The sequence below is a fragment of the Haliotis cracherodii genome, unplaced genomic scaffold (genome assembly GCF_022045235.1).
Source record: "Haliotis cracherodii isolate W230 unplaced genomic scaffold, xgHalCrac1.p SCAF_3, whole genome shotgun sequence".
Classification (NCBI taxonomy): domain Eukaryota; kingdom Metazoa; phylum Mollusca; class Gastropoda; order Lepetellida; family Haliotidae; genus Haliotis; species Haliotis cracherodii.
Window position 1 is genome coordinate 33539430 of NW_027266286.1, and position 9982 is coordinate 33549411.

General features: G+C 43.3%; 1 protein-coding gene across 1 annotated transcript; it reads left to right on the forward strand.

Moving 5' to 3' along the window:
* The first annotated feature begins 3219 nt into the window (after positions 1 to 3219).
* Positions 3220 to 9695, forward strand: LOC139475378 (proteoglycan 4-like). The gene is made up of 5 exons (XM_071258596.1): positions 3220 to 3537; positions 4300 to 4683; positions 7815 to 7928; positions 8088 to 8516; positions 9279 to 9695. Exons 1-5 carry the CDS (start codon positions 3220 to 3222, stop codon positions 9693 to 9695), a joined length of 1662 nt encoding a protein of 553 aa, XP_071114697.1.
* The last annotated feature ends 287 nt before the right edge of the window (positions 9696 to 9982 follow it).

Below are 9982 nucleotides of genomic sequence, written 5' to 3' on the forward strand. Positions count from 1 at the left end.
GCCGTTTTGAGATCTTAGGCATAAGCATTTTTTCCTGTTTGAATTCTTCGCTGCAATTTGTGTTGCTGCTGACAGATGAGAAGTGCTCAGCTAGAATGTTGGCCTTTTCTTTGACTGTACGGGCGTTGGCTAACTTGGGAATTTTTGTGGGTTTCCGCTTACCCCTGATTGCGTGTATTTTGCTCCAGACTGTTTTAGCATTTGTTTTCTCATTAAGTTGTCTTACTTTCGTCCTGGCTGCTCGGACTTGGGCAAAGGCTGATTTATCCCTTTTTGACCTATTTAGGGCTTTCTTTCTCACTCTCCTAGCTTTTGCTATTTCCCTGTTCCACCATGGTACCGGCGTTTTGCCAGTTTTGTGGTCTTTTTTTTTAAATTGATTTTTCAGCTGCGGCAATAATTGCTGAGGTGAGATTTTGGCAAAAAAGATCAGGATCATCCGAGGCAATTTCTGAGGACTTGAATGATATACATTCCTTCCTGAGTTTAGGCCAGTCAGCCTTTGCTTAGTCCCATGTGGGCTGAGGATCGGGCTGTTCCTCTAATTGTGGTGGGCTACCTATGTAGGTGAGTATAGGAAGGTGATCACTTCCCCAAGTGTCGTCATGGACTTGCCATTGGCAATGTGAGGCGAGGTGTTTGGTGGCAATTGTAAGATCAATTGAACTCCACGTGTTGTGGACTTGGTCATAACGTGTGTGACTGCCGTTGTTCAGAGTTATGAGATTGTCGTCCTCAACCCATTTCTCTACCATTTTGCCGTATTTGCATGAATCATTCCTGTCTTCCCAAAGAGGGCTGTGGGCATTAAAGTCACCAAGGATTATCCCATTTTTGCCTACTATTTGAGCTAGTCTTGTTAGCTCTTCCATGTTCGTTTCATGGGTAACCCTGTGATATATGTTAGCTATGCGTAATTCGTTGCCATTTGCCAGTTTTAGGGAGATAACTTGGGTTTCAAGGTTTCCTACGTTTGCTTCAATATTCTTGGAGGTACAGCTGTCGTGGACAAGGGTGATTAGTCCTCCTCCCTTGTTGCCAGGCATAAGTCTTTTTCTGTCTTTTCTATATTGGGTGTACCCAGTTAGTGTGAATTTGGCTTTTTCACTGAGTTTAGTCTCCTGTATTAGAATGACATGAGGCTTGATCACCTTTTTTTTGACGAGTGCAGTCGGTACTTACTTACTTACTTACTTTGGAGATTTAACGTGCGCTTTCCGACTGATGCGTATTTCGCACACGGGCCCGGCCAGGCCATTTAATGTGTTTCCGAAAGGGGCGAGGGTGGTCTGTGCAACCCAAGAGGGGGCTTTAGGGGTTGCTTATATAGAATTTGGGAATTTTGAGATTTGGAATAGATGCTGATGGGGTTGGGGAGGAGAACTAAGGGAGCTGGGTATGGTGGATGATTGTTTGTTTATGTGATTTGGTTTGGTAGGTTATTATGGTTTTAGATGCGTTTTATTAGTTCCGTTTTTATTAAGAATACGCCTAAGGCCTTGAAGTTTTCTAGTTTATTTTGTGGGTTTAGTATTGCTATCGGTGCAGTCGGTTCATTGCCGGGGCTCTTAAGGCGTTCCACTGTAGTAAAAGCAAGTCCATGATAATTTATAGATGAGCGCTTATTCAGTTTTAGGGCATACCCTATTTAGGAACTGTTTCTTTGTTCCTTTGTATTACATTATTTTGGAAGCCAGTTTGAGGATGCAGGTGGTTTTGGCTTTGACACTCATTTTTCTGCTTGTAATTTGGATCAATGCCGTTGCAATGAACTCTACAACTTTGTTTGTGTTCTGAGCCTTTTGTTTACCATGAGCTGGTGTTTTCTTTGCCTGACTGATTCGTTTGCTGTGTTCCTCAGTTTGAGGATTAGAAGGCATGGGGTTTAATTGGGGAGCATGGGTCTTTTTCCCCTTGCGTTTTGCAGTGGCTTTGTGCCTGTGAGCAGGCGGATCAGTGCTCACAGATTCGATTGTTTGTCCATCTGTCGGCGTGGCGTTTATATTTATAGGAACGTACTATTGCTAAGTAAATACCACTTTGTAATGTCACTGTTCATCGTATTTAAAGCAGACACGTTAGTTAAAGTAGAGATCGTGCGAAATACGCTGTAGTCGGAAAGCGCACGTTAAATCTTCTATATCAGTCAGTCAGTTAAAGTAGACAGTTGCAGTTTGTACTCCAAGCGAGCAACACCTCCCAAGCCAGCACAGAGCATTGCCTGATAGCCAGCCCAGGAGAACTCCAACATCGGTAATTATCACGTTATCCTTTCAGCCTTATTCACATACTCTTAAAATCACTCTCAAATCGTTTGTTTGTTTGTTGTTTAACGCCGAAACCAGAAATATTCCAGCTATAATACAGCGGTCTGTAAAAAATCGAGTCTTGGCCAGACAATCAGTTGCAGTTTGTACCCCAAGCGAGCAACACTTCCCAAGCCAGCACAGAGCATTGCCTGATAGCCAGCCAAGGAAACTTCACCATCGGTAATTATCATCACGTTATCCTTTCATCCTTACTCTTATCACTTATCACTCTCACCAAATTAATCACAAAACCCCTAAATCCTTAAAAAAACAACAACAACAACACTCAAACACACCCTTTAGTCTCAAACCAACACCTTACCCTCCCCCATCTCCTTAACACCGCACGCTCTCATTTCTATTCACTACCCACGCCCACCACTCAACGCACCCTTTGACCCAACTCCTAAACACAAAAAACACCTAATCCCCCCTTCTCCTAAACACAACGCACGCTTTTTCCTACTCACTCCACTCCTTCGACTAAATATTTCCTAATCCCAGCTTTCGCAGTTTGTACTCCAAGCTAGAAACACCTCTCCACCATCCAAGCGCTCCAGCCACCAAGCCACCCGCACCCAGCCAAGCCTCCCAAGCCAGCACAGTACCCACTGTTAGCCAGCCCAAGAGCAAACCCTCGGTAACTATCACAACACACCCACACAGACTAGTTCAAAACTACTCACACCCAAGCCAAGCTCAAACAATTAAAAACTTTAAAAACCCTTAGCCAAACAAACAAAAACCTAATAAAAAAAAAAACACTCCTAAACCCATCCGTTAATACATCTAAACACAGCTCACCAAACCTCCTCTCACCTGCCAAAGCACCCTCCTCCAAACACCCACACTCAACACCTCTAAACTCACCAAATCTCACTCACTTCCACCCAACCTCATCTACAACAACATGTCCGACGCACGTGTTATCATCCAGGCAGACATCCACCAACCCGACACCCCTACACCGGCCGAAGCACACAACACTTCCAACCGGACACCCAACACCCTCATACCTCACGATTACGGCACAGAAACTTCAGCAGCTTCACCTCCCAAACCTGCCGAATCGCCTGCACCCATTACGAACCCTAAGAAACGGAAGCTGGACACTTCCAACACTACACCCGCATCACCCACCTTCCCAGCATCCATAGTCACCTTCGCTCTGTACTTTTGCGCCGCCGGCCCCATAAACACCCTAAATAAAGTTCTCACAGCTAATAAAGTAGGCATTTGGTTCAAAAAACAAAAAATCAATTTCGATAAAATCAAAGAAGTAAATAAAGGATTCCAGATAATCTTCCCCGACCTACAATCCCTAAACGCAGCCAAAAAGATAACGCAAATCTTCCAACTTACAGTCACACATCAAACTCCAAACTGGCAGCTCTACACCAGAGGTGTAATTAGGGTTAACCCTAGAGAAACAGAAGGTGACTTAATAATGTACGCTAACGAAGCAAACGATAACACAGACACCTCCCCTCAACCCAAAATCACTAGCACTAGGAGGATAACTTCAAATAGGAATGGAAAGACCTCAAACACCCCTATCGTTATCGTCAACTTTCAAAAAACTGCTAAATATCCTGAAGCCCCAAAATTCATCTCTTTCGGCGCATCAACAAAACTAGAAGTAAAACCTTATATTAAACAGGTAAAACAATGCTCTAACTGCCTTCAATACAACCATACAGCAAACGGATGTAATTTTAAAAAAACCAAATGCAGGAAATGCGCCCAAACAGAATGCCCAGGGATTTGCGCACCATGGTGCATACACTGTAAAACAACAAACCACTCCTCACACTCTAACAAATGCCCACACAGGCACACTCTCACACAACAAGCCAACAGACACATTAATATAGATACGGCCAAACACCAAACAAGAAAACTAACACAGCACACGAAACAACCACTCATACCCACACCGCAACCAAACATTCCCCGACATCTAAACTCCGCATGGGATGGTATCCTCCAGGAAGTACACCCAGCAATCACCACCCACACCCACTACCCACACCACCCCCAAACCTTCACCACCCCCAACCCTCTCACAACATCCACACCTGCACGCAAAACAAACCGCATCATACCTGCCATCACCCAACCTTCCACCACTCAGCCTACAGCCACCAGGGCAACAACAACCACACCCGAGCAGGCAAAACCCGAAAATCCAATCAGCAGCCAAGACACAGACACGCCCAGCACGCACACGCAAACACAACCAGAGACGCTACCAACCCCCATGGAGAGTGAGGAACTAAACAACGATAACTCAGACTATTACGAAGTAGAAACCGATGATGACGTAAACGAGATAACACGCTCAGCACCTAAAAAAGAACCAAAAAACTACAACGTAAACCCCAAACTCTCCCCAAAAACACGCTAAATAGTGTTACTCTCCTTCTAGCTTACATGCTAAAACAAATAAATCCAGATGCTAGCACTAAAGCCCTGCATAAAGTAGCATTCAAACTCAAACTCACCACCCAAAACTATAAAGACTTCAGTACAGGTTACCAACTAATTATCTCAGATATATAAAATAATCCCATAAAACAACCAATCTCCAAACACTAAAAACCCAAATAATGGCAGGACTAAATATTTTTTAGTGGAATGCTGGCGGGCTTAACTCGCACAGCCACGAACTAAAAGCAAAATTTAAACTAAACAAAGGACCGCATGTAGCATGCATCCAAGAAACTAAATTCTCAAATAAATCAAAATTTAACTTAGCCAACTATAACATAGTCAGAACAGATCGTCCTAAAACCAAAACAACTAGAGCATCAGGAGGCTTAGCCATACTAATTAGAGAAGACTTAAACTATGAAGAGATCAAAATAAACACCCCAAACCTAGAAACCAACGGTATTCAAATCGCCCTAAACAACAAAAAAATAAACATCATAAATATCTACCACTGGCATCAACAAAAAATCCAAGCAGAGGATCTAAACATACTTCAACAAATAGGCAAAAAGTCAACAATTTTCCTAGGAGACTTTAATGCCCACCACCCCTCCTGGGGCACGGGGGAAAAATAGATAATCACGGTAAAATAATCTCTGAATGGATAGAGGCCAACGATTTCGTATTACTTAACAATAACCAACCAACCAGATATGATAAAAGCAATAGAGACATGTCGGCTATCGACCTAAGTATATGCACCTCAGACTTAGCCCAAAGCACTCAATGGGAAGTTCACGACGCCCCACTAGGAAGTGACTACTTCCCAATAAACATAACCATAGGAAATACCAACGTCCCCGACAAACCCGAAAACTCAGAACCCAAATTTAACTATAACCAGGCTAACTGGGATAAATTCCAAAATATCTGCAAACAAGCCAATCTAAACGAGATAGAACATAATGACCCAGAAACCTTCTGCAAAAACCTAACAGAATACATAATCACCTCAGCTAAAAATTCAATACCCTTTAGAAAAGCAAACAAATCAGGCAAACCCTCAGTACCCTGGTGGAACGAGGAAATAGAACAAACCAGACAAAAACGTAAAAAAGCCTTCAATAAAGCCAAACGCGACCATAACTACATACCTATAGCCCACAAACTAAACCATGAGGTCCAAAACCTAGTCAAAATAGCCAAAACCAGGGACTGGAAAAAAATTTGCGAGGGATTAAATAACCGCACAGATGCCAGGACGGTCTTGCGCAAAATTCATGCCATTAGAGGCCTAAAAAGACACAAAAAATTTCCTAATATAAATAACTCAACCAACCCCAGCGAAAAAGCAAATAACCTAGCTAAACACTTTTCGACCATCAGCAGTAACAAAAACTTCAGTGATAAATTCCAAACAAAACTCAAAACAGAATCCAAACCTACCAAAGAATTAAACGATAACCTAGAAATAAACCAACCCTTCACAATAGAAGAACTAAACTATGTACTCCAAAACAGGAAAAAGGGAACAGCCCCAGGACTAGACCTAACATCCTACCAAATAATCAAAAAACTCCCTCCCAAGCTACTCCAGTCACTACTCAAACTCTATAATCTAATCTACCTAAACGGCCAGGTACCAACCTCTTGGAAACAGGCTCTAGTTATCCCTATCCCTAAACCCGACAAACCTACAAACCAAGCTAACTCTTACAGGCCAATATCTCTGACCTCAAACTTATGTAAAGTAATGGAATCTATGACCAAAAATAGATTACAACACTACCTAACTCTAAACAACACCATAAATACAGACCAAAGCGGGTTCACTCCTGGCCGCTCAACTCTAGACAATCTCGCCCGGTTAGAACAGGAGATCAAAACAGGACAACTCAACAAACAATATACTACAGGCATCTTCTTGGACTTCTCAAAAGCATTCGACATGGTTTGGCACAACGGGCTAATTCAAAAACTTTAAAAAATAGGACTAAAAGGACAAATCGTTAACTACATCCAGGACTTCCTAAATAACCGAAAAATCACAGTGGGTATAGACCAGGTTCTATCGGACCAGTGTCCCCTAGAAAACGGCACTCCCCAGGGCAGCATTCTTAGCCCAACACTCTTTAACATAATGATCAATGATCTCTTCGAGGGCCTATCCCCTAAAATTAAAACATCCAAATTCGCAGATGACGGAGCCCTCTGGATCCGCACAAAAAGCATGTCAACTTCCCAAAATCTACTCCAAAAATCCCTAATTAAAATACAGCAATGGGCAGACAAGTGGGGCTTCTCCCTAAACTCCGAAAAAACTACAGGAATAGTCTTCAAACACCGAAAAATGAAACACACCACCCCAAATCTTCTATATCAGTCAGTCAGTTAAAGTAGACAGTTGCAGTTTGTACTCCAAGCGAGCAACACCTCCCAAGCCAGCACAGAGCATTGCCTGATAGCCAGCCCAGGAGAACTCCAACATCGGTAATTATCACGTTATCCTTTCAGCCTTATTCACATACTCTTAAAATCACTCTCAAATCGTTTGTTTGTTTGTTGTTTAACGCCGAAACCAGAAATATTCCAGCTATAATACAGCGGTCTGTAAAAAATCGAGTCTTGGCCAGACAATCAGTTGCAGTTTGTACCCCAAGCGAGCAACACTTCCCAAGCCAGCACAGAGCATTGCCTGATAGCCAGCCAAGGAAACTTCACCATCGGTAATTATCATCACGTTATCCTTTCATCCTTACTCTTATCACTTATCACTCTCACCAAATTAATCACAAAACCCCTAAATCCTTAAAAAAACAACAACAACAACACTCAAACACACCCTTTAGTCTCAAACCAACACCTTACCCTCCCCCATCTCCTTAACACCGCACGCTCTCATTTCTATTCACTACCCACGCCCACCACTCAACGCACCCTTTGACCCAACTCCTAAACACAAAAAACACCTAATCCCCCCTTCTCCTAAACACAACGCACGCTTTTTCCTACTCACTCCACTCCTTCGACTAAATATTTCCTAATCCCAGCTTTCGCAGTTTGTACTCCAAGCTAGAAACACCTCTCCACCATCCAAGCGCTCCAGCCACCAAGCCACCCGCACCCAGCCAAGCCTCCCAAGCCAGCACAGTACCCACTGTTAGCCAGCCCAAGAGCAAACCCTCGGTAACTATCACAACACACCCACACAGACTAGTTCAAAACTACTCACACCCAAGCCAAGCTCAAACAATTAAAAACTTTAAAAACCCTTAGCCAAACAAACAAAAACCTAATAAAAAAAAAAACACTCCTAAACCCATCCGTTAATACATCTAAACACAGCTCACCAAACCTCCTCTCACCTGCCAAAGCACCCTCCTCCAAACACCCACACTCAACACCTCTAAACTCACCAAATCTCACTCACTTCCACCCAACCTCATCTACAACAACATGTCCGACGCACGTGTTATCATCCAGGCAGACATCCACCAACCCGACACCCCTACACCGGCCGAAGCACACAACACTTCCAACCGGACACCCAACACCCTCATACCTCACGATTACGGCACAGAAACTTCAGCAGCTTCACCTCCCAAACCTGCCGAATCGCCTGCACCCATTACGAACCCTAAGAAACGGAAGCTGGACACTTCCAACACTACACCCGCATCACCCACCTTCCCAGCATCCATAGTCACCTTCGCTCTGTACTTTTGCGCCGCCGGCCCCATAAACACCCTAAATAAAGTTCTCACAGCTAATAAAGTAGGCATTTGGTTCAAAAAACAAAAAATCAATTTCGATAAAATCAAAGAAGTAAATAAAGGATTCCAGATAATCTTCCCCGACCTACAATCCCTAAACGCAGCCAAAAAGATAACGCAAATCTTCCAACTTACAGTCACACATCAAACTCCAAACTGGCAGCTCTACACCAGAGGTGTAATTAGGGTTAACCCTAGAGAAACAGAAGGTGACTTAATAATGTACGCTAACGAAGCAAACGATAACACAGACACCTCCCCTCAACCCAAAATCACTAGCACTAGGAGGATAACTTCAAATAGGAATGGAAAGACCTCAAACACCCCTATCGTTATCGTCAACTTTCAAAAAACTGCTAAATATCCTGAAGCCCCAAAATTCATCTCTTTCGGCGCATCAACAAAACTAGAAGTAAAACCTTATATTAAACAGGTAAAACAATGCTCTAACTGCCTTCAATACAACCATACAGCAAACGGATGTAATTTTAAAAAAACCAAATGCAGGAAATGCGCCCAAACAGAATGCCCAGGGATTTGCGCACCATGGTGCATACACTGTAAAACAACAAACCACTCCTCACACTCTAACAAATGCCCACACAGGCACACTCTCACACAACAAGCCAACAGACACATTAATATAGATACGGCCAAACACCAAACAAGAAAACTAACACAGCACACGAAACAACCACTCATACCCACACCGCAACCAAACATTCCCCGACATCTAAACTCCGCATGGGATGGTATCCTCCAGGAAGTACACCCAGCAATCACCACCCACACCCACTACCCACACCACCCCCAAACCTTCACCACCCCCAACCCTCTCACAACATCCACACCTGCACGCAAAACAAACCGCATCATACCTGCCATCACCCAACCTTCCACCACTCAGCCTACAGCCACCAGGGCAACAACAACCACACCCGAGCAGGCAAAACCCGAAAATCCAATCAGCAGCCAAGACACAGACACGCCCAGCACGCACACGCAAACACAACCAGAGACGCTACCAACCCCCATGGAGAGTGAGGAACTAAACAACGATAACTCAGACTATTACGAAGTAGAAACCGATGATGACGTAAACGAGATAACACGCTCAGCACCTAAAAAAGAACCAAAAAACTACAACGTAAACCCCAAACTCTCCCCAAAAACACGCTAAATAGTGTTACTCTCCTTCTAGCTTACATGCTAAAACAAATAAATCCAGATGCTAGCACTAAAGCCCTGCATAAAGTAGCATTCAAACTCAAACTCACCACCCAAAACTATAAAGACTTCAGTACAGGTTACCAACTAATTATCTCAGATATATAAAATAATCCCATAAAACAACCAATCTCCAAACACTAAAAACCCAAATAATGGCAGGACTAAATATTTTTCAGTGGAATGCTGGCGGGCTTAACTCGCACAGCCACGAACTAAAAGCAAAATTTAAACTAAACA

What these genes read in the sequence shown, in the direction of transcription:
- LOC139475378 (XM_071258596.1), top strand. Translation starts at nt 3,220, where the DNA reads ATGTCCGACGCACGTGTTATCATCCAGGCAGACATCCACCAACCCGAC. An exon ending in AAGTTCTCACAGCTAATAAA is followed by an intron (nt 3,538 to 4,299) that starts GTAGGCATTTGG and finishes GGTATCCTCCAG; the next exon opens with GAAGTACACCCAGCAATCAC. An exon ending in AGCCCAAGAGCAAACCCTCG is followed by an intron (nt 7,929 to 8,087) that starts GTAACTATCACA and finishes ATCTAAACACAG; the next exon opens with CTCACCAAACCTCCTCTCAC.